The sequence below is a fragment of the Eupeodes corollae genome, chromosome 1, assembly GCF_945859685.1.
Source record: "Eupeodes corollae chromosome 1, idEupCoro1.1, whole genome shotgun sequence".
Lineage (NCBI taxonomy): Eukaryota > Metazoa > Arthropoda > Insecta > Diptera > Syrphidae > Eupeodes > Eupeodes corollae.
The window spans coordinates 4,859,574-4,885,318 of NC_079147.1; the positions used below are offsets into that span (position 1 = coordinate 4,859,574).

Genomic DNA, 25,745 nt, shown 5'->3' on the forward strand with positions numbered 1-25,745 from the left:
AATTTTTTACAGCATACAGAACTCCACTTTTGCTTTGTCGATGCGGCAGATGACATCTTGTTCGGTTCTGCCTTCGATGGAAACTTTGCTTCCAAGGTATTAAAAGCTCTCCACTTTTTCCACCGGTTGCGAGAAAATATTTATTTGGGAGGATGGTCGGGTTCTAAGGCTGATTATTTTCGTTTTGCTGAAATTAATTTTATTTCAATTAAATCAATATTAAAAATGTTTAAAGTAATTTACTTCAATTCTCTTCTTGGTTTTTATTCTTTGACCTGAAATTATTTTAGACTTTTAAGTTCAAAATTCTGATGAAGTAAATATTTGCAATTCATGCAAGTATTATGTATAACAAAGTAATGTGTGTTAAAAAAATGATGGCCAAAAACTGATCATTGCTTCATCAGAGCCATCATCAGTCTCTTGAAATGGCACATACAAGCTACTGTCCTTATTGATAGTTGTCACAAGTCAATGTGTAATGTGTAACCACATAAATAGAATTTGTATCAGCTCATCTGGTCTATGCAGAGGATTTGAGGACAAAAAGACAGAAGAAAAAGACCAAGAAAGAAGAAGATCATATCTTTGCCACCTAAGGACATTCTAAAGTTTTCTAAAAATTTCCCACAATTAGAGATGGTTCAGGGAGGCACCAACTTTTCTGCATCTTACAAAATTTTTCACTTTTCTTGGGGAGCACAATGGATCCGAATGAGAAGCCCGTTAAACCTAATCTAACCTATTCTTTTCAAAAAATAAAAAAGAAATGACGTTTTTCAAATTATCCCACGTTTGAACAAAGGACCTAGAGATGGCCTTAAGTCTGCAGTAGCGTTGTCTAGGACATAAAACCCATATATTACTTTCTTTATGTCCTCCTTACTCAAGATAAATATTTTGTGTTCTAATTCGTGACCTATTTTTACTTTACCGAGTTATTTTATATTTTTTTGAAAACACCCATTAAAAGTCATGAGTATTTTCTACTATTCTTGTGTTATGTCTGGACTCCGCCCTTGCTTGTCGAGGTTGTACTAGACAACCTCTTATCGGTTATTAAATTTAAAAGCGGATGTCGTCCACTTAAAATTAGTCAAATATTTTTTAACTAGAGATGATGCCACCATTTGAAGCTACGCCTGCCACTGCTACTAGGCTGTTTATTTTCAAATTTTCAAGTTTAAAAGCCGAACAAAGGAAATAGAAAACTGTTTGAATATTAAAAACTACAGGATCGCAAATTTAAAAGTTAAAGACTCAAACTCCATATACGTATATACTCAAATATTTTCCTAACTGTGAATGGATTAAATGGAAAATAAAATTAATATTAAATTTAAAAAACAAGAGCCAATCCCTAAAACATGGATTTTCGGATATGTGAGAACCTAGCAATATTTATTTGAAACACTTTACATAATGTCACTAGCTATGTAAGAGAACGTGTAAATATATACACATACCTATATTATATACAAATAAACGATAAATGTTGAATGTTTTGATGTGAGTAAGAAAATTAGAAAAAAAAAACAAAACTTTAAAATAAACAAAAATAAAAACAACACTAAAGCCACAATTTTAGCTTAATCGTTATAGTAACAAATAAAATGATGATGTGGATGTCGAAGAACAGAAACAAAAATTAGTTCTTTTAACTTTTGTTGTTTTAATCGAAAGATACCATGAGCTTAACGACAATCTTAAAACTTGAAGACTAAACAAAAATAAATTTAAAAAATAACCGTTAATTTAACAAAAAATTTGTTAATGTGGATTTTTGTTTAAACTAAGAAGATTAATTAAGTGAAATGGGATCGTCGAATCGTGTGTCGTTTGTTCTTCACATCATGAAATAAAGTTTTTACTTTAAATCTTAACGGTATTTATTACTATCACTATCAGATATTATTATTCTATTATTATTATTATATTTATAAGTACATATATTAAATTATTTTTAGTAAATACTTAAATGTTTATTATGTTTTAATTATGATTACAGCGAATATATATATTTTTTTTAGAATCTATACCTAATATTATGTAAATTTTACAACTTTATTTTGTAAATAAGTGGAGATTGTTAGTTGTGTCGAATAAAAATAATCATAGTTAAATATCAAGATATTTTCTTGACAAAATCAAATCAACAGAGTTTGTGCAGGCATACAAATCATATTAAATTAGCATTAGAATATTAAATAATACAGAACATAATAAAGATAAGAAAATAAAATTATTGTTAAAACTGTGGGTAATAAAAAATAAGAATAGCAATTACACAATTTCGTTGTTTTATTTGTTCAGAATCAAAGATCTTCAAAAGTGTTTTATGGAAAAACGCTAGCAAAGTCAGGAATTGGATACATTTAGGGACTCAGAAAAGATCCCAGAACCAACTCCACACTCCATCTTTGAGCCGTCAGTAAAGATGGTTGTGTTGAAACCTATCGTCACGAAGTCACGATAGGTGACTCCGAATCTTCTCTCGATTGGAAAATAACCTTAAAACCCTTACTAAGGTTCAAAGTAGGAGTGCAGTACCTAGTCAGTGATTACCGAGATAATATCCGAGGGAATCAATTTCGTAGTGTTGCTGTGACCATAAGGTTTTGATAACCAGCTATTTGATTCCTTTAGCCTAATAGCGCTGCAGGAAACTATGTATTTAATAAAAAGGTCGATTGGTAGAAGATGCAAAATAACGTTTAAGGCGTCAGTTGGGCGAGTACGCATGGCCCCTGTGGTGTCCACGCAAGCTGTTCTCTGAACCTTTTTTAGCTTATTAATGTTATAGGCTTTGCTAAGAGCAGGCCACCACACAATCGAACCATATGTTAAGATAGGGCGTACTACGGCTGTGTACGTCCATAAAATCATCTTCGACTGAAATCCCCACTATTTGCCGAAAGTTTTGCTGCAGGCGTAGAAGGCAACACAGGCCTTCTTAACCCGTACTTCAATATTTAGTTTCCAGTTTAGTTTAGGGTCCCAAATATTTTGCACTGGAAGACAATGATAGGATTTGACCGTTGAGTCGAGGTAGCGTGGAGGGCGGTACTTTAGTTTTGGTGGTAAAGAGCAACAGTTCAGTTTTACTTTGGTTAACTCCTAGTCCACAACTCGTGGCCCAGTTGCTAACTTTCTTCAAAGCTGACTCCGTGATTTCACTAATCACAGAAGTGTACTTTCCTGACACCAATAGCACCAAATCATCCGCGTAGGCTACCGCCTTCACTCCACATCTCTCTAATTTAACGAGAATTGTATCCATGACTAGAAGCCATAGAAGAGGCGAAAGAACACCACCCTGGGGTGTTCCCCTACTCACGTGTTTTGTTGCGATTGTATTGCCTAGAGAGACTCGAATCTTCCTACCACTGAGCATGGAAATAATCCATTCTCGAATGAAGTCTTCTACACCGAACTTAACGAGCGATTCTTCTATGGATTATGTAAGGACGTTGTTAAAAGCACCTTCTATGTCTAGGAAGGTGGCAAGAGTAAATTCTTTATAATGGATTGTTTGTTCTACAGTACGCACTACCTCATGAAGGGCAGTCTCCGTAGATTTGTCCTTAAGATAAGCATGCTGAGAGCTTTCGAGAGGTCGTCCAACTAGGATTTCTCTATAATATGGTAATCAAGAATGCGCTCCAAGGTTTTAAGCACAAAAGATGTTAAGCTTATTGGTCTGAAATCCTTCGCGGATTCGTGACCTCGCCTATCCACTTTCGGGATAAAAACTACTTTGACCTGTCTCCACGACATGGGCACATGTTTGAGAAGGAGACATCCTTTGAAAATTTGTTCCATAACTGGCAGTATGCCTTCCATGCCTTCGAATTTATATGGAGAAAAAGTATTGATGGCCCACAAAATATTTTTTCTGGTTATAACGGAATTGACTTGCTCCATATGAGCTACGTTTAGCTCTGTGGTTTCAAGCGATTCGGGGTTATCACTCTCACAACCCGGAAAGTGCGTCTTCATCAGTAGCTCAAGAGATTCGGCTGGAGATGCTGTCCAGGTTCCATCAGGCTTTTTTAGAAATGAAGGATTACAATGTTCCTTCGATAAAACTTTGCTGAGCCTTGCGGAGTCCTTTATGTCTTCGATTCATTGGCAGTATTCTCTCCAGCCTTGTCTTTGGCTGATGACAGGGCTTGTTTGTAAATTTTAAGAGAGTCTTTATACGGTTGGTAAAACTTATGTTTGTGGCAGATATTGAAAATTGTCCTCGTCATTTTCCTAAGACTCGACAGTTCTTCATTCCACCACGAAGGAGGGGTTTTACGGCTATATTTAACTGGGCAAGAGACTCTAAAAGCTTTACTTATAGAAGTTTCAACAGTTCTTCGTTCCACCACGAAGGAAGGGTTTTACGGCTATATTTAACTGGGCAAGAGACTCTAAAAGCTTTACTTATAGAAGTTTCAACAGTTCTTCGTTCCACCACGAAGGAAGGGTTTTACGGCTATATTTAACTGGGCAAGAGACTCTAAAAGCTTTACTTATAGAAGTTTCAAAGGTTTTCACCTTTGATTCAAGGTCTCTTATCGATTCAGTGAGATTCGGTAAGTTGCTTAGTTTGGAATTCGCAATTTGACTGTATTTCTTAAAGTCAGTTCTTTTGGGATTTCTGTAAGGCAGACGGAGTGCTAAAATTTGGACATAAAACACCTTTTAAATGTTTCTTAGCTAAAATACAAGTTCTGGGATTACCTTGGTCTTGATCTGCGGTTTTATAAAAGAGGTCGTATTGGTTGTCTTGGAGGCCTCGCACCTTGAGGCCGTTTATCAACGGTTCTTGGATAACGCCAATGTCGAAGTTTCCTTCCCTAAGGAAAAGTCTCAGATTATCTGAAGCGCACTTAGAGTGCTTCAGATTAATCTGGATGACCTTCAGCGCGTTTTTTAATTATTTTTAGCTGCAGAGCTGGGGCCCGGCAACTCGCTGGGAATCTCGACTCCACTTATAACATCGTCATCCTCGACGTTGTCATCAGCTTTGTCGGTATCTGTTCCCTGACTCTGCAGAAATTTCTCGCTAATCCTCAGAAGGTAAGAGGCGCTGTTCTTCTGCGGTTCTTCTGCTTTAACTAAAGCCCAATCGTGCATGGGGACCAGCGGATTTTGCCTCTGAAGACCGCGGATCACGTAATGTCCGCTCGGCTTCATGCTCATGAGCGGCAACAAAATGCGAGCCGTCGGTTGTCTAGGGATGTCCTTAGCTGGGATAAGCTTGAGCTTCAAGCCCTCCCAGTCATTGCTAACCTTAGCAATGCTTTCAATAAGAAAATCCCTAGAAAACCTGTCTGCACACTTAATTACCCTATGCCCCCTGAGCATCTCGCCAGAGTCAAAACTAGGGTAGGGGCCCTCACTGTTTGTAATAGTGTATGAAAACACCATCTCAGAAAGCTTGCCCTCGATAGAGTTCCACACGTTCAGCAGACCTTTGCTGGTTGTGGAGGGCTCATCCACAACTGCTACGTGGAGGTCATCCCTGACAACCTCACTAAGAGTACGCAGTTGCGCTGCTCCAGAAGATGGTGCTTCCACTGGCTTTGTCCGGTCGTCAAGCTTGCTCTTTTTCTGAGACGTGCAGATCTCTACCTGAGATCTGTTTCGCTTAACGGCTTTTTCTCGGCTGGCCAGAAGATTTTTGTATTCATCAACAACCTTCTGGTACTTTATTTTATCTTGGGCGTCCCTCTCATGAATCACTCCGGTCTCTTCATTTTTGGCAATCTTGGCAAGAATGTGAGAGGCCGTTTTGAAGCATTTCCAGAGAAGAGCTCCTTCTGATTGTTTTTTGGTTTCTCGAGTTGCACTGCTACTCGAGGGTTTCGGTTTTGTATACGGTTTAGGAAGTATAGGAGTGCTATGAATAGCACTGCCTATACTTTCTGTGGTTTTGGGTTGCTCACACGTGCTGGAACTACCAGCGCTAAATGAGCTCCCCTTCAAAGTCTCCTGGCTGGAGGCCAAGAGACACCACCACTGAAATTAGGGACCCCGTATCTATGGTCAAATTGCATTGCTAAAGCTTGCTACTATTAAGGAGTAGGAAACTTCAGCAATTCAACCATCTTTACAACGTACAAGAGAACTGTGGTGATTATTACCGCACGGCACCCATTGGGAGAGTTTAAAACGAGGATTTTTGCCAGGCCTACAGAGAGGTACTCGACGATATCTTCCTCCACGTCCGACATAATTTTTTCGTTTAACTGGATTTACCGGAAAGTAATTTTTCCCATAGGAATGCGTTGTTTTCCCGAGGTCAAAAGTAACTCATGTTCTTTCTTAATTCTCAAACTATCTCCTTACCAAATTTCATTAAAATCTGTTCACTAGTCTTGACGTAAAAGCCTGAATTTTTCCATGGGAATGCGTCATTTTCCTACGGTAAAAAGTAGCCTATGTCCTTGCTCGGGTATTAAAATATCTCCATGCCAAATTTCATGCAAATTGGTTTAGTAGTTTAGGCGTGATTGAGTAACAGACAGACAGAGTTACTTTTGCATTTATAATATTAGTATGGATTGATATCTTATCAGGAGTAGTCTTAAATTAAGTCTTCAGAACCCAGGCATATATGTACAACATGCTCTGAATATCCCCTAAGAAAATCTTGTTTTGATTTTCACTATTTGACAATTGTTATTTTCGTCTACAGATACGGACACAAGAAATAAGATTTTAAACTTAAATTAAAATCGAAAAAACTAATTGTAATCAAACTTTCAATTATAAATGTTAAGTTTTTTTCTCTTTCAACGGTAAAATACGAGTACTTGTGTTTAGCTTTTAACAGGTCTTTGTTGTTGTTGTTGTCCCGCCTTCTAGGTTTGGCGGTTTTTTAAACGCCATCTGTTGTTTATTTGATTCAAAAAGTTTGTATGTCAAAGAAACTAAATAAATCTGTGGTTATGAAATTATATAAAAGAAACAACACACAATCACACATTTATTTTTGGGCAACGCGCTTATTTGAATTTCATTCCAGCTGTAGATTAGTATATCGCTTAATATCCATCAAGCACTGTTCCTTTGTCTGTAAACAAATTGTTCTATCAAATGAGTAATGTTTGCCGCAAGTGAACATTATCATCCGTTAATTATTCGTAAACCACTCTCCTTACTTTCAGATTAATGGAAACATAGCGAAATGAATTCTTAATGACACATATTCTTTATATCAATAACAAATAAAAATCAATTTCCAATCAGATTTGTATGGAAATGCAAATTTACCAATGAAACCTAAATAAGTTTACTATTGACATTTTTATCTATAACCTGAAACGACTTTCTACGTCAAAATGTCAAAAAATATTGTCATTTTCGAACGTGCCCTTTTTGCTTATCATATGTTTTTGACATTTACAACATCGCATTGCAAATAATCTGGAGTTCACTTATCTCCTTCTTGTTCTTTATTAATTAAAAATCTTTCATTTTTTTATCACTTCAAAATTCTCATTAATTTAAAAACTAAATCAAATGGCAGAAAGTATGTCGACTGACTACAACAGCACTCGACACGATGAAATCAAATTGGAGCCCGAACGAAATCAGGAACAAGAAAATAGTTTGCAATATTCTCGCTGCAGTAGCGCTGGAAGTACCCACACCCCAAATTCCTCTGCAAACAACACAGGTATGATATGATTTGCATTTTAAAACATTCAACTCCCCCTCTTAAACACTTTGATGGTCTTCGCAGATGATGAAGATGACAGTGATACAAATCGCAGTGCAACGCTAAGCTACAAAGAACGTCGTCGCGAAGCACACACTCAAGCCGAGCAGAAACGTCGTGACGCCATTAAGAAGGGCTACGATAGTTTACAAGAGCTAGTACCTACTTGCCAGCCAAATGATTCATCGGGTTATAAATTGAGTAAAGCGCTGATTCTGCAAAAGTCAATAGACTACATTGGTTACTTGAACCAACAGAAGAAAAAACAAGAAGACGAAAGTGCAGCTTTGCACAAAGAAGTTATGGCGCTGCGTATAATTCAGAACAGCTACGAACACATGCTGCAACATCAGCAGTCGAATCCTGGTCCGGCTGAGGCTCGTCTCACCGATGAAGCTAAATTTCAAGTGGTATGTAATTTACACTTAGTTCATTATTCGCATTATCTAGATGATCTTTTGCGTAGTTGTTTAAGTATTCTTTTTTGTTTGTATTTTGATACTAAACACCTCAGGCATTTTATTATTCATATCGTAAAAACTTAAGATACAAATAGCTCATTAGCATTACAAAAAGAAATATATACTGAAAAACAAGCGAGCGTTACTACTTGGGTACAACCGCTACTAAAATTTGCAAGAACAAAAGAGTAAGTTTTAAAATCGGAGTCAACGGTTCTGCTAAATCGCTTACAAATCAATGCAAAGTTTTTCTCTCTAATCTGTGTTTTTCATACGCTAACCCCTTATTTTTTTTTTAAATCTTAGACTGAGATATACGGTTTATCTCACCCTACAGTGGAACAAATCTTTACATCGTTTTGGAGAAAGTAATATTATTGCACTTGATATTTCAAAGGCATTTGATAGAGTTATATGCGTGCTTTTTGTTGTTGATCAATATCTTCTTTGTTGGGTTATAAATTACCTTTCGGACCGTTCAATTCAAGTAGTATTGGACGGGTTCAAATTTGATATTCACAAAATAAACGCTGGTATGCCCCAGGGCTCCGTCTTATCTCCGACACTTTTCCTTATTTTTATCTATTGTCTGAAACTTCTAACCCACTTAATTGTTTCGCTGATGACAGTACCCTCCGCTTTTCATATTCGTTTTTAAATTCTCATCCTTGTTCTTCGGATGTGGACTACCAAAAGCAGCGTATGATAAGCTCATTAAATTCTGATCTTGTTCAATGGGGAATCAAAAACCGTGAAGAATTTAATGCTTCGAAAACTCAATGCTGTCTACTGTCGCAAAAGCGTAACCCACCCCCAATGCCACTATCCATGAGTGGTACTTGCATCGAGGAGACTGAACAGCTATCAGTCCTAAATATGTGCATTACAAACCACTTGCTGTGGAGTAATCACATATTTGCAAGAAGTTTTTTTTCCCCTTCTATTCTGGCTATAATTTATAAAGCCTATATTCGTTGAAAACTTGAGTACAATTCCCATACTTGGGCAGGTGCTCCCATAACCCACTTGAGTCTTCTGTACAGAATTCAGAAGAGTGCTTTAAAAAAAGCACGTTGTCTAACTGAAACTTTTGCACCTCTTGATCACCGTCTTAAGGTTTTATGTCTCTCATTATTTTATCGCTACTTTCATAAACAGTGCCATAAAAAAATCATTCGCACTATTGAAAGTCTTCTGCAGATGTTCTTGTGATTAGATTCGAAAATGGTACATACAACCGAATGAGAAGTATAAGAAAATCTGGTAAGAAAGGTGATCTTAATGCAGTTGAAAACTACGGAGGCATATCCTTCATAAATGTCATTGCGAAGATGTTTTGTGGTGTTCTCATTAACAGGCTTGAAAATTGGGTGGATGTAAACAACATTCTTACAGAGGTTCAAGCCTGCTTTAGAAAGAACTATTCGACAGTTGGCCAAATATTTACTTTAACTTCAAAAGTAAAAGCATTTCAAGGAATAAACAAAAGAGTATAGGTACACGTTGTTTGTCGATTTGAAAGCTGCATTTGATTTAGTGAATCGAAATGCTTTATTTTTTAAACTATCCCAATTTGGAGTGTAAACAAAATGTATCCAAATAACCCGTTGTTTGTATACACAAATACTGAATTTGCAGTCTGGGATGGCAAAACATATTCGTTACATGAAAGCATCCTTCCCACATATATCAATTGCAACCAATGGAACAATGATTTTGAAAAATTGGAAGGAATACTTCTAATGTGGTTGTTGTGGGTGACATTAATGCAAGAACTGGAAGCAAAGCTGGAAATGAAAACAGTGTACTTTGAATTGAGAGAAAATCGAAGGATTTTGTCTGTAATGCAAAAGGCTTAAAGCTTATTGACCTGATGAATTCGTACGGGTTAAGAATACAAAATGGTACAAGCTTGTCAGATATGGAAGGTAAATTAACTTTTGTGAGTGGTCAGGGAAGCTCTGTGATAGACTATAGTCTTGTAGGCAGCGAATGAATTGAGCACATGATTGACATGAAAATAGAAACTGTACCGTATTTAGACCACTTTCCAATGATCATAACGTTCGGACTGATTTCCAGAGAAGCTCAAGAATCCAAGGTTATAAATACCCTACCGTAACTGAAAAACGAGATGAAATTCCAAGCAAAGCTTGATACATCACTGCTGAGTCAAAGAAAATGTGATCTATCCAAGCTGGACAAAATTATCAAGGAGTCGTATCCAACTGTAGCTGCCAATAGAAGGGCCCGGGAAAACTTCAAAGACATAGATGTAGACTGTAAAAAGGCACGAGAATTATCGTTTAGCTGGCTTAGAGCATACATATGTTGGAATGATGGCTACTTTAAAAATCAATATTTGTTGGCTAATAGATCTTTTAAGGCAATATGTAAACTAAAAGGCAGCATTTTTCGAAGCTGAATCCAAGAGATTAGTATAAAAGTGGAAAGGAGTTTTAGAACCTGGCAAAGCAACTGATCGGAAAAAAGTTTTCAATCTATTTTAGTCTAGATTCAGATCAGCTGGAAGATCACTTTCGGAGTTTGTTGAATCCAACAGAAGGAAAACTTGTCTTTCAATACGCTACTCCGGGTTTTAAAAATAAAACGCTTGATGCTGCAATAAAACACCAAGAAGTGATTTCAGCTGCAATGGAACTTAAAGATGTGAAAGCGTGTGGACCGAATGGCATACCAGCAGAATTTTATAAGTATGGCACCGCAGAGCTAATCAACCGACTGACAACTATATATAACAATGTCATGGAAACAGGAATGATACCACTAGAATTCAAGGAGTCCATCATTTTCCCGATTCACAGGAAAGGGAGCTTGGCCAAGGTGTCTAATTATAGAGGAATATCCTTTCTAAATACTTCGTATAAAATATTCACGCTGGTTTTGCAAAAACGATTAAATAAATGGATAGAACACAACAAGCTCTTAAAGAAGTTTCAAGCAGGCTTTAAGACAGGTTATTCGAAGGTTGACCACATTACCTTAAAAGTATCGCAGAAACATTCCTCAGTAAGGACAAGAAGCTATATACGTTTTTAGTTGATTTAAAATCTGCATTTGATATGATCGAGAGACATGCTCTTATCTAAAAGCTGTATAGCAACGGAATGTCATGAAGTATGAAAGAGTTATTCTATATGCAGATACAATTGCTAAGAAATGGAATGGAGAAGAGTTGTCGAGAGGATTTAAAACACACTCGGGAGTCAGACAAGGCTGTACATAGCAAGCACTTTGTAGAAAAATCAAAAACTTTATTAAGCTTAATTAATGTTACTTGAAAGAATATTTTCGATGCAGTCGTGAAATCCTCGGTTTGTTATGCGGCACAAACATGGGGTATGCAAAAACACGAGGGAATTGAAAAGTTTCAAAGAAATTTCTTACAAAAAATATTCAATATTCCCTTAACCGCATCAAACTATTCAAATTATTTGGAAACAGGCCTGCCAAAACTTTTTACTAAAGTCTAAAGTGTTTGGTCTACAGGAAACTCGGTTATGTGAAATAATGATGCTCTATGAAATTTGGAATAAGTACTGGTGGATAAGGACATAAGAAAATATTGCTGTAACCGAAATCAGATCGGAGAATCGGAGAGCTGATTATAACTTGTGTGACAAGAACTACCTCCAAAATTCGTTCTCCTATTAAGATATTTCCCTAAATTTTAAATCAAGATGCAAACTTCTTCATTTAAATTAAAAACCGTACAACTTAAGCTTTAACGAATATTGCATCTTTGCAATCTGTGTTGCATCTGTGTCCAATTTTTAGCCAGCAAAGAAGAGTGTGCTACCAAAATCATCCCTATCAGGAAACATTGAATTCCAGGGCGGCTTTAGGAAGAATTATTCTACAGTAGGTCAAATATTTAATCTCACCTTCTTTGAAAAAGCTTGTGAAGCAAGGAATAAAAAGGTTTATGATTATCTCTGTTGATTTCAAAACTGCCTTTGATCTAATTAACAGAAATGCTCATCTTTATACACTCTCATAACTTGGAATATCTTCGAAGATCATCAAATTAATCAATGAAATGTAAACTGATACCGATGTTGCAGTTTAGGGTGGTACAATGTTCTCTGAGTAGGTCGCTACTAACAATTTATAAATTACATAGCTGATGATCTTTCCGGTGGTATGAGTATTGCGAATCCAACAGTTAATGTTCTTCATACGCTGATAATTTTGTAATTCTCTCCGATTCACCTAAACAGATGCAATTTATGATCAATCCTCAAAAATAATGATCTTGTAATGAAGCGCAAGGACTCATAATGAGCGTATCTGGAACTATGACGGACAACCTTTTAATATCATTAACAAATTTTAATATTACATTATGAACGTTTAATATCGAATTTCATTTAAGTGTGAAAGCAAAGATCTCACAAAGCTTGATCAACATAGCTTGGAAAAACATTTTTTCAAAAAATATTAATTGGCTTTTCTGCTAAATACAAAATATTTAACTCATTTGTGAAATCGCAGTTTGTATGCTTCTTAAGTTTGGGGTGCATATAAGTATGAGAAAATACAAAAATTACTAAGATGTTAATTACTTTCCCAAAATTACATAAAATTAGACCTAGAAACTGGTCTTTCTTAACTTATGACACTGAGGTCTCAAAACAACTTTATTTTTAAGTTAAGTAGTCGTTATGATATTTTTTCCAACTGTAGAAGAAACTGAATAGTTTAAAAGCGAATCTATAGGTTTGGTAAGGTTAGGTTAAAATGGCTGTCCATGATGGAATAGGACACACTTAGGCCAGTTTAATGGCTCATCGTGATACCACATTAATCTTGAGGCTTACTCCTAAGCTCATTAAAACCAGTTTGAGAACGATCTGTTTAGAGATAGCAAGGACCTTGATGCTTTAAATCTAGTGTTCGCCAGATGTTTTTTGTGACCTGACACGTGGTGATGTTGTTCCACCTGGTGTTTGCCTTATTCATACCATTTCTGGAGAGTTTATAAGACTTACAATTTCGTGGAATGTCTCTATGGCCCGGCATAATGGACAGTTATGGACTATTATAGAGTCTGGAGAGACAGAGTTCAGAGATTTTATAGCGCCTCACTATCTGAGAAAATACGGATATCAGATGTTGATATCACGTTTTCTTTAAGTAAGGACAACACTTTGTTTATCACCAAAAGTTGGAACACAACAATGTTTGGGAAGGCGGAATGAGAGACTTAATTTCAGTCGTTCAGAGTTCACACCTTCACCAATCCCTTCTTTTCTTTTTGAACCATCTGTATAAAAATCGATTGACTCGTCTTCCAGGAATGCCCTATCCACCCAAAGAGATCTGGAATGTATAGAAATCTGGAAGTTTTTGTCGAATTGCAATTGGAGGATGGTTAGTCTGTGTGCTTTGGAATAGATTCTAAATACCTAAGAATTACGGAGTGGCCAAGCTTGCAGCTATTTGGTTGCTAAATATATCAAGAGGTGTTAGGTAGAGTAAGGTGTTCAGTGCCGCAGATGGGGTCGTGCGAAGCGATCCGCTTTTACATAGGCAAGCTGAACGTTGGACTTTATTTAATTTGTCTATACGACATTATATAAAAGAATGAAGATGCCACTCGTGATGAATTGACTCAAGAATCAGTTAAATAATAATTGACCTTTAAAATAATTCAAACTATTTGCGAAGCTATGATTAAATTTCTATTCCTTTCAAAACAAGGTGTGAGGTACTAGATATATGTAAATGATAGCTTCAATCAATTTAGCTCGCTCTGTAATCTAAAGTCAAACAAAGTTTGGTTTTATACTCTTAGCAATTGACCTGTCTTCAGATCACCGCCAATCATTCGGCTTTTATATCAGACGAACTTATTTGTATTTACTTACAAACAATGTATACTTAAGGAAAATCTTTTAAAACTTTGCAAAATCTTTGGTGGGGCGAGTTGCTTACTTTGGCTTTGCATATGCACAAAATTTCTTTTCTTTCACGGATTTTATAACTATGAGTCTTTCCATATAACGGGTGTTTTTTTTACGTGTGGTTTTCAATGTGGATACAACTTTTTTGGAGTTGGTCTGTTTCACAGCTGTCACTTGGTTCACGCTCAGTTTAGCAAATTTATTACCAAAATAATGGTTTGGTTTCCACGACGTATTAAGCGCTGCGTACAATATTCGGTCGATATAATCCCCCAGTAGCTTCAGTAATTCAAGCAAAAATGAGTCAGTTTCGCACCAAGGTTTCCGTTTCGTCAATGAGTCCATCCGCCATCAACCGAAACAATTAGAGCTGTTCCCATCTACTTAATACAAAATCCCACTCCTGCAGAAGCCGATGCCGAACGAACGTCAAGCGCGTTGCAAGTTCCGTGAAAATGAAATAAAAACCGATCTTGATTTTCAAAAAAAAAGTTTTGTTCACCAGAATCAAAATGGTCGTATTTGGAGTGATCATAATCCAGAAGCCATTGTTGAGACGCCGCGCCGTTGCCGCCCTCTTACATCCTCAAAAAATCACTGTTTGGTGTGCTAAATGTACTGATGGACCATTGGCCTATATTTCTTGAAAAACGCTATGGAACCATAATTAATGGTTTTTTCATGCCTGAATGGGAGAATGTTGATGTGGACGACCTTCGGTTCCAGCAAGGCGGCGATGCTGCATGCCATTAAGTAATTTAGAAACAATCAATTTAACCGTAGGCCTGTTTCGGGATGGCCTCCAAGATTGTGCGATTTATCACCAATGGTTATGGTGTTATCTGAAGTTGCTTGTCTACGCAAATAAGCCCGAGACGATTGAGGCCTGATAAGTACACTAATAGGAGGCTATTATTTCTAGGCATATCTGACCATTAAGTTGCATTGGCTAATTTATCGTATGAAAACTTGACTGTTAAAGAAAAACTTCCTAAAAGAACCATTACCAATATGAGAAAGCCAACTAAAAGGGTCTCAATAATTATTTTAATATTCTTAAGTGCTAATAGATCACAAGTTGTATTCTTTTGGATGAAAACTTTCATCCATCACAGGGTGAAAGTTATCAGACCCAAAACTGAGTTATTGTTTGATTTGACCTGCAAAAAGGCTTTCAAGAAAAAAGAATTAAGCTTTCAGTGTTTAAGAAAAAAAAACGAAAAAAGTCTAGGAAAGTAAGGAAGGCCGCGACGTCCGTATCCAAATTTGCAAAACCACTGTATCTTGTATTGTGTACTTGTGCAGTTGCTAGAACGCTAAATCATCATAGAATCATCACAAATAGTGCATGAAAAGCAGTACTCTTCCAGCCCGTTCCTAAAAAAACCCGAATACTCCAAGGTAATAAAAACGTGGACCAATTTTTAGTTTTAGAAATATCTTCAAGAACGAAAGCTCCTTAATAACCGGCACTATAGCTTTCAAAGCTATAAATTAACCGGTCATTTGATGGTTTATTAATTTTATTAATTTTCTTTTACTACAAATAGCATTGGTCAGTCTTAGCCCAGGACTTTAGCTCCAACGCTCTTTTTTATATTCATCTTTTATTTTATACTTTAAATTTACATTCGCATTCGCTGCCAATAGTTACTTCGTCATTCGATTTACATCTTGTCCTCCGTTTTTGTAACTTTAACGTTAGCGTTTGATAATCTCATTTAATTCGGATTCGTCCAATGACGAATAAAGAAGTTCGAAAATTAATGGTTCCGCGCTGCTATCGTTAAAATTTAAAACTTACTTTATACCGCATTATTAAGTACTTTCATTGAGGAAATAAGAAAGCTTTTATTTCTTTTGAGAAGACCCTGCTTGGTGTTTATGTTTCCTTCGGCTTTATTCGTCAGAAATTAGAGTACGGTTTCCATATTTGGACGGAAATAAAAAGATAGTTTTAAAAATTATAGGCGACTAACTAAGACCTTTGTATCTTTGTCGCAATTTTTCAAGCTTTTCATAAATCGACCATTGTTTTTATAAACACTGTTTTAGCCAGTTTCACACCTAACCTCAAAAAATAAAAAGTATTAGTTTTCCTTTGAACTCGGTTTTCGACGTACATTTAAGTAAAGATACTTTCTTAAGTCGCACTACACGAATGTAATTTGCGTTACCCATCTCAATATTTCCCACTCATTGCAAAATGCAATGAGCATCGTATCTCCCTTCAAATCCTATCCCAGTTTCTCGCACTGTGTTTAATATTAATGCCTAGTCCGTTTAATATTATGAGAGTATTCATAACATCTTAAGCAAGTTCACGCTTATTTTATAAAACAAAAAGCGGTAAAATCATATTGCTTCTAGACTTCTGAAGTAAGACTTAATTAACTTTTCCATTTTTATACATTTCTTCCAGTTCCAATCGATAATGGACGAAATGTTTGAAACATTCCAAAACATACCAATGGACAATTTCGAACAACTTACCACCGGAGTTATCCCCTGGTTGGAGGAGCACTGCAAGCCACACATTCTAAGGAACATCCTCAGTCAAACAATACAGAATATGTCACGCAATCAAGAAGTCCACATGGATCAAGATGGTACCATCAGTTGATCCACATCCAAATCTTCAATTGTTATATAGAATAAGGTAAACAAATCAAACTCTGTAAATGTTACAACAATAAAAGTAAATATATTAATATTCTGTAAAACTATGACTAGAGCTTCACACTTTTTAAGCTTAAACTCTTTAAAAATTAAAAATAAAAACATCTCAAAAAATACAACAATTTTTCAAATAAATGCGAATTATATTTTAGGCTTTGTTTTCCAAGACCTTCTCGCGCCACAAATCAAAGCCGAACGACTGTCTTTCGGCTGAATTCACTTTCTGTTCCTTCTGCACGATTTCCATGACCATTTCTTCTTTCAAATCCAGACCGGTGAGGAGGAAAAAGTCCATCAGAATTGCCCGAGTATAGAAGCTGAGCGATCGGTACTTGTACGAAGCTCGGAATGTGTTGCGTAAAATCTCTAGAAAATCGTCGACGCTCTGGACACTGGTGTACTTCCATTCGACGTCGATCTTGTGAATGCCTTCGTTGATAGCAAACAGGAGCCCCTGGAAGAAGTTCTCACTGCGGACCTTGAAGATTATTTCGGCCAATTGCAAAAGCACAACTGGGAGGTCTTCACGGAATTCGTGTGCTCGCACAAAGCACGTGGCGCCTAGTTTGCGAACTTTTTCGCATTCATGCGAGAGTAACGACCAAAAAAGCTCACGGAACCGTTCCAACATGGGAGATATCGACTGTTCACCTTTCTTTAGATGCTCAACATTGGAGAGGAATTCCAGGAAGAGAATCAACTTTCTGGTGGAGACATTTGACTTGCCGACCCTGCAGCAAGATTCCAAGATATGTTCACACGTGCGGGGTAGCTTCAAGTTGACCTCCAGGAAGGTTACCTCAGTTGGTTCCCAGCAAACTGGGATGACCATCTCTGTAGCTTGTTTCTGGCCAACGATCTTCGGCACAAGTGCCCCAAAGAGTTGCAGTGCCGCATTGCATATGGTCCATTCGGGATTGTCAATTCTCAACACCGCAGCCATCATAATCTCATCGTAGTACTCGGACACTGTGTCACGCAGTTCGGTGTCTTTGACCACCACGCACAGATAATGCAGAACCAGAGCGTGCACGCTATCGAAGTTCTGTTCGGATTCGTCTTGATATGTATTTTCCGCACAGCTTGCTGAGGACGCCTCATCGGTGGCGTTTTCGATGCGATCAATGAGCATCTTTACAGCTCTGTGGGTTAGAGGGCGTTCTCTTCTGAACTCGTTCTTAACCAGATGCAGGAACATTATCGTGAGTCCAGCTCCCCGCCGGGTTGTACTTATTTGATTGACTTTCTCAAATAGCAAATCTAAGCATTTGTATACGATTCCGTAGCATTTGGAATCATCTGAATGCGATGTTAACAGCTTTACCAGTTTTCCTGAAATTAAAAGTACAAATTGTTAATAAATTTAATTCTGGAGTTCGTCTCAAGTTGAAAATCAATACCTAAGGTAACGCCAGCTGCTTCAATGGCTCCTTTATGTCTACAGCGAAGCAAAACCGTTACGCTTACATTCAAGCACTTTTCAACAATTTTCAAGATTTCAGCATCAGCTTCTGCTTTTTCTGTGAGTATGCGCCCGATTGTTGTTGCAACTTCGCAGGATGTCTAAGTAGAAATAAGATATATGAGTCAGGTGATAAAGGTGCACCTCTCTGGGTAAGGAGGTTTTTTTAGGGATAAAGACTGACTCCCTTCTGAACATCTTCTTGGGGTTGACCAAAGTTAATTTTATTTTCTACGAAAACCTATCGGAGTTCTTTAAATTCAGAAACCTATCCAAAGTCTCTAGCCTCCACCTAGCTCGTAAAAGTTATGACGAACTGTCTTGAAAGTCAACTAAAGATATGTCGTAGGCCAGAACGCCTCACGATCGGACTATTAATTAAGAGATTTGTTGAAGGAGGCCAAGCTTAGGGAATTGTGATTACTATTCTTTAATTTCTATTTCAAAATGGACAGCATCATTCTTTGTACCGTTCCAACAATTCTTCGAGGTCACTCTTATGGGCGTTCCAGATCAAAGTGACATAGAAGGAATTAACAGACTGACAAAATGCCAAGACAAGGATCGACAAGACAAAGTGATGACATTCCTCTTGGTGATATTAAGGATATAAAATTCAGGCTTAGTTGGAGCATCCAACCGAATGCCATATATGTAAGAAAAATATGGCTTAACTATCACAAATTTCGTTCTAATGATCTTTTATACACACCAAGCTTAATACGGGCATGATAATTGGAACATGTTCGGGACACTGGCACAGGCGAACATGCAGCATTTCTCACAGCTCACAATACTCATTGCCATAGTTCTAGGAGCCATCAAAAAAAGGAAACTGTGATTCACTGCCTCTGCAAATGTCCTATCCTATCTTGGCCAGTTCTACAATGCAAGTTCTGGCCGCTTCCAATATACCATGAGCCTCTGCCGTGAAAACAGAAGCGTGTGAGCATAGTAGACTCGTGCTAATAAGCAATCCATTCTTCGATTACAGCGAATGAGACGCTTTCGCTTATTTTTGACTCATCAGTGAAAATAAAAGACCATCCTTTTGATTTTATTTCGCTGGAGATGTCATTGTAGATAGCGTTGATCTGTTGTCAGTAATACTTTTACAATTGAAGTTAAGGTCTAGAAAAAGAAGAAGACTTTGATTGTCCAAGGTGGATGCAAGGATTTATATTTGGGGTAATATCTTAATGGAACTTTCAAGTCAGTTGCAACTTCAACAATTGTTGATATTGCGGATGCTATTCTTTTAGGAATAGGCCGGCGAATTGCAGACTTAAAACAGTTTTCAGCTATAGATCCGGATAAGAACGAAAGTTTATTATAATTTTTTCTTCGATTGAGAGCAGTTCTGCTTCTGCTAGTATATTTTTAATTGGGTGGTGGGAAAAGGTTTGATACTCCTGCTGCATGAGGGTACATTGGTTTGATGATTTTTAGTGCGGACAACTTCCGTATATACTTACTTACTTAAGGTGTCACTACAGTCCTGTGTGAACTAGGGCCTCACCCAACAAACTTCTCCATCTAGTGAGGTCACTTTCCGCTTGTGTGCGCCATCTGATCAGCGGTCTTCCTCTACTGCGCTGTCCTGTGGGTGTGGATTCGAAGACTTTCCGGGCCGGAGCATTGGTTTCCATGCGCTCTACGTGACCCAGCCATCTTAGTCGGTGGACTTTTACCCTTCTGGCTAAGTCTACGTCGCTGTTTAGCCCTTACAGCTCGCCATTACATCTTCTCCACTCCCCTGCGATGCGTACGGGACCGTAGATCACACGAAGAACTTTTCTCTCGAACCGACCCAAGGTGCTTTCATCCGCTTTTGTCATGGTCCATGCTCCTGCACCGAATAACAGGACGGGGATTATAGCGGTCTTATATAGCGACACTTTGGTCTTTCGGAGCGGTTAGCAAGAATTATTCTTCGTTTGAGTTGTTTTCTGCATTTACAGCGGAGCCTAGGTAGACGAAGTCCTTAACTACTTCAAAGTAAAGTCTGTCGATGGTGACGTTTTGACCGAGACGTTGGTGTTTTAGGTCCTTTCTTTACTACAGCCTGTACTTCGTTTTGCCCTCATTAACCGTTAAACCCGTTTTGCCAATACTCAAAAGAGCCCCATTGACATCACTCTGAGTTCTTCCGATTATGTCAATGTCATCAGCATATCCTAGTAATTGGACAGAGTTTTTAAAGATAGTGCCTCTAGTGTTGACGTGTGAGCTCTGCACTATTCTTTCAAGTAATAAAAAAAAAATTTGGTGGCGCAACAGTCCATAAGAACCAGGACCTAGTGACTTAAAACTTCCAACCATTCCTGTGTCCGGAGTAATGTTTTCAGAGATGGAAGGGACCTACAGTTTATGTGCTGAATCCGAACGGCTTCTTTTAAGTACGATCGCATGACAGCGCATCACCTTGTCTTAAACCTTTTTTGACATCGAAAGGTTCGGTTAAGTTGTTTCCAACCTTTATGGAGCAGCGTGAATTCTCCATGGTCATGCAGGAATGCCAAAAGTAGACATGGCTCTATACAGCTCGTCCCTGTTGATGCTCTCATATGAGGCCTTGAAATCGATGAAAAGGTGGTGGGTGGCCGTAATGTGAATATTTGATCAACTGTTTCGATCAACTAATTGGTGCAGTTTAGAGGGTCTCCTTTTTTCAGAATCAGGCAAACAATACTGAGGTTCCATTTATCGGGCATGTTTTCTTCTGACCATATCTTACAGATAAGTTGGTGTATGCTCCTAACCAATTTATCTTAAGCTGCTTTTTATAGTTAGGCATTCAAGCCACCTGCTACAGCGGCTTTCTTAGACTTCAGCTTTGATATGGCAATGTTTACTTTGTCTAAGGTAGGTAGAAATGGCGATCTCAAGGCAACCTAGCCTGAGATCCAATTGGCGCTGTAGTGTGCCGTTTTGATACCAAAAACTCCCTTAACATTTGATTGAAAGGGATAGATTGATAGAGAAGATTCATAGCGATTATGTTAGAGCCATTTTGTCGCATTGAGAAAAAAGATTAGGTCTCTAATCTTTGTCTCAGATAGCTCATCGAGTTCTTGAAAGAATGATTTTCCAAAGCATTTCATTATGGTGTTTGCCAAAGCAGGACATTTGCAGAGGAAATGAATTATCGTTTCACTTTCTCTTTGGTCACTACAGCTACGGCAAAAAGTGTTGTAAGAGATACCCAACTTCTCTGCATGAACTCCTATAGGCCAATGTCCGGTACAAACCGCAACCATCCTGGCTATGTCTTGCCTTGGCCTGCATAGAAGATCGTTTGTACGGGTTTTATTATAGGTGGGCCATATCTTCCTAGATATAATGCAGTTGGGTAAATTGCTCCACCTTCGGTTTGACTCAGTTTGGTAGATAGAAAAGATTTTACCCTTCATAGCACCAAGAGGAATGTTAACCATTTCCGCAAGTGAGCTATGAAGGGCCGATTCTTGCCTGGCTAGCTCGTCAGCCCGTTCATTTTCCACGATACCACTATGGGCCGGAACCCAGATCAGGGTGTCACTGAGGTTAATATTCAGGTTCGCAAGCTCATCGCGACATTGCTGGACCAATTTAGATGAGGATATGGCCGAGTTAATGGCTTTGACAGCTGCCTGACTGTCTATAAAGATAGCCACATTTCTTTGTCTAAGTCGTGAAGACGGGATTGTTGGCTTTCGTCATCTATGTTAAATGGATCATCCTGCCTGACAGCGGAATTCGGTTCTTCGTCGCCGTTATACAATCTGCATTGACTGCGGTTCCAATATGATGTTTCCACTTTTGTCCTTGCAGCCTTCGGTTCTGGGTTTATGTACTTGTGAATTTCGTTTCACCTGTTCATAAAATTTTGGAGCTTCATTTCTGCTTTTAAACCTCACAACATCTTCACCCGCACGCTTCTCATGCCATCTCTTTTTTCTTTTGAGAAGTCGGTGTTCTTCTCGCCTCTTTTGCCCATAGAGCTCGTGAGCGGCTCTCGTCTTTTTATGCAACGCTGCTTGACGTGCCTGTTTTTTGGCTGCCGTTGTTGGTAGTTGCTTGAAACCCAGCACGTCAGTGGCGGCTTCTCTGATTGCATCTTGGCAATGTTGCCACTGGTTTTCGATACCTTGTGTTAGCGGCAGAGAACTTCGAGATAGGTTACTTGTAACTCGGTCGAAAAAGGATTTCGAGATCTCTGGCGATTGTAGCCGTTCGACGTTGTGCCTTCTCCCAGGATCTCCCTCTTTTGCCTTGGGTCTGGAAACCCGATGTGCTACCTTGGCTACAACGAGATAGTGGTCCGAGTCGATGTTAGCTCCTCGGAAAGTTCGGACATCCATGATGCTGGAAGCGTGTCTGGCGTCGGTCGATCGCAATGTCAATTTGGTTGACGGTAGATTGATCTGGAGAACTCCAAGTTCCTTTGTGGATGTTGAGGTGTGGAAAACGCGTACTGGCCCGCAGCAAAATCTATGAGCCTGAATCCGTTGTCGGAACTGTTGCCGTGCAGGCTGTTTTTCCCGATTATTGCACCAAGGATGTCTTCTTCCTAGCTTGGTCATTAAAATCGCACAGAACAATTTTAATATCGTAGCTAGAACACTGCTCATATGTTTTGTCTAAGAGCTGGAAGAGCATATCTTTGGGGTTGTCATCCTTCTTTTCTGTAGGTGCTCGTTGATGCAGCCCAAGACGTGGTCTATTAGGCCTGGGTCGTAGAAGCCATATAAGGTGTTCACTAAGTAATTCAGCCTTACTGGAAATACAGAAGCCACCGTTGATTCCATCTCGGGAATTCCTCCGCTGCCGTCTGGATAAGGAGAGGTGCCTAAGTGAAAAAACACATCTCCCCCCTCTCTTTGTGTCAAAGTATTGTGGGTTGATAAATGCGTGGGCGAAGCATCATTTAAAAGATCGGATTTTAAGAAACGGTGTCTACGCAACGAAAGCTAGACGGAGACTGAGTTCCTTCTACCAACCTGACATTTCATATTACTTCATATTTATAAGTCAACGGAGTTCGTGAAACCATTGAATGCTTAATTTATCAATTTATTCGTGTCCTTAACTCGAACTAGAATAAAAAACTAGAGCTAATTTAGATAAAATTCAGGTCATCATAAAACATTTTAAACCTCAACTAACAAATTCATTACTAAGGCAGTTTCAGGATTTAAAATATATCGAAACATTTAAAAAACTTACCTTCAAAGCCATCCAAAAAGAAAGCATCAAAAACTTTCGACACTCTTCGTCGTTCTTTCGTTCGTAGACCGATTTTTCGACAAGCAATTGTAGACTCTCATCCATGACCTGGAAACTAGCTGCGGTGCTTCCTTCCTTGGCTGCGGCATTTAGCAATTTCAAATGTAACAAAATAACATCCTCCACTGTCTTCAAGACATCCGCAAATTCAAACCCTAACGAACTCTTCTCCTCGTTGAGAACTTCATTGATGACGCTCATGTGTCCAAAGATATGTCCCTCGTTCTTACAAACATTCAATGGATCCGATTCAAGAACTTTTATGATCTCTCGAACTCTTCTGATGCTGTAGCTAAGTAGTTCGCGTGGATACTCCGTCGCTTGGCCATCGTAATGACTGCAATGGATGCACAGTCTAGCAAAGATCGCACACTGGGCAACTTCATCGACCTCTATGCTCTCACTGCATTCAGCGCATCTTCGACTAGCTTCTCGCAGATTCTGCACCTTCAATTGCTTTATTATGTTGACCACCAATTCCCTTGCGTCGTCATAACATTCGGGGGAGTTGAGAACTTCAAAGGCAGTTCTGCTCATGGTTGCGACATCGAATATCTTTTCCTTCAACAGAAACTCGCCCAGTTGCTGGTTCTGTTCGAGTTTGCAAGCTTTCGAGACATTTTTGCTGCTCGAAGAGAAGAGAATCTGCAGGATCCTGTCCATGGCCTTGAGGGAGAATATCAGAGGCTGGTACAAGGCGTTCTGCATGTCCTTCGAGATCAATTCAAAGAGCTTCCGGAAGAACCCAGCCACAGGTGCTCGGGACTCCGAATTCAATGTACAAAACATTTTTGCAATGAAATTAAAGATAATGGGGAACTTTCCCAGGATCGTATGCCGCACTTGGGGGCATTCCGTGCACCTGTGCATTTCGATGAATTCGCTGAGGAACTCGAGCGAACTCTGGAACTCCAAACTGGCTAAATTGTCGACGAAAAACTTGAAGACATACATCTGCGTGTCCATTGTAAGAATGAAGCAGTTATCCCGGAAGAATCCTGCCAATTCACCGAGGTCTTTTGAAGCTAGAATGATTTGCTTCGAGAAAATGCACACCAAGAATATGTACCGGAATGAGATCTCCCTGGAATCCTCGAGCTGGAGCATTCGATAGAGTTCGTCCTTTTGAATGATGTGAGTGAACCACTGAGTGTGGAAATTTACAATTTCCCTTTCGGTGCCGTTCCTCAAAATTTCGATGGATAGTTCTAGAAGCTGGTGACTGTGTTGCTTGGAGAGGGCTCGAACAAGTGACTGGCTAGCTGAAAAGGTGCTCTTATAGCTCAGTCCCAGACGCAGTCCGTTGAAGAAGTCTTCTTCGTTGAACTCACACTTTTTCGAGAGAACCTGCAGGTTGTGGTTGGAGAGGATGACAGAGAGCAAATAGTACTTGTTTTTGTTCGTCCAAGGCCAGTAGTTGTTGATCAAGTTGAAGAGTTGCACCGACTCCTGCAGGCCGAGAGTTGAGTAGCGAAATAGGATGAGAGCTTCATCGCGAGCTCCAAGCCGATTGCTTTGCATGCACGAGTAGATTTTTTCCAAGGAAATGTTTTGTTGAGGGATGTTGTATTTTTTGTGTAGAAGGTTTAGGGCCCTAAGAACCGGTACCAAGTGCGAAAAGTTAGACTCAATGGCTCGGGAGAGCTCACAGAGGCATTTCTCTTGCAAGTATTCCTGTTTCAGGCATTTGTGGTAGTCCGTGCTAAGCATGGCATAGAGGATAAAGGGCGCTTCTTTGGGCTTCCCGTCGAGGTCCTGGAAGAAAGTGTCAACAGTGCCAGATCGATGAAGGATGTGGAAATAGGTGCGCAAGCTTGAATTCAGGATAACTACGTTTGCACTACGGAAGCCAGATGAGGATCGGATTATGAGTTGATGGAGTTTTTGCTGAATTTTCCTAAATGATTCTTCATTGCCGGGTCGATAGATGTTGGATATGTCCTAGAAACATATTTAATTAGAGCTAATTAAATATTAACAAACGTAGTTACCTGCAGCGTGCTTATAAGATCTTGAGTATTTCCGGTGTCCAGTTGTTGACACCAGCCTTCTATTGCATTTTCTGAATTTGTGTCGATTTTTTCCATTGCGCTTAATGATTGTTTACACTTTTTAAATTGTAATCAATGTCAATTTTTTAATTCAAAAAGAAAAATGTTTACTTTTTTCTTGTTTATGTGTAAAATTTCCGAAAACCGATGGAAAGGACTTTTATCTGTCAAAAACATGTG

At 38.7% G+C, this 25,745-nt stretch overlaps 2 protein-coding genes across 2 annotated transcripts; one reads left to right on the plus strand and one right to left on the minus strand.

Annotated features, from left to right (window-relative positions):
* The first annotated feature begins 7,399 nt into the window (after window positions 1–7,399).
* On the plus strand, window positions 7,400–16,831 carry LOC129939706 (max-like protein X). Its single transcript, XM_056047822.1, has 3 exons — window positions 7,400–7,675; window positions 7,742–8,127; window positions 16,528–16,831. Exons 1-3 carry the CDS (start codon window positions 7,519–7,521, stop codon window positions 16,726–16,728), a joined length of 744 nt encoding a protein of 247 aa, XP_055903797.1. The 5' UTR covers window positions 7,400–7,518; the 3' UTR covers window positions 16,729–16,831.
* On the minus strand, window positions 16,788–25,734 carry LOC129939702 (uncharacterized). Its single transcript, XM_056047813.1, has 4 exons — window positions 25,506–25,734; window positions 23,455–25,455; window positions 18,185–18,347; window positions 16,788–18,116 (listed from the first exon to the last, which is right to left on the minus strand). Exons 1-4 carry the CDS (start codon window positions 25,599–25,601, stop codon window positions 16,933–16,935), a joined length of 3,444 nt encoding a protein of 1,147 aa, XP_055903788.1. The 5' UTR covers window positions 25,602–25,734; the 3' UTR covers window positions 16,788–16,932.
* Window positions 25,735–25,745: the final 11 nt, after the last annotated feature.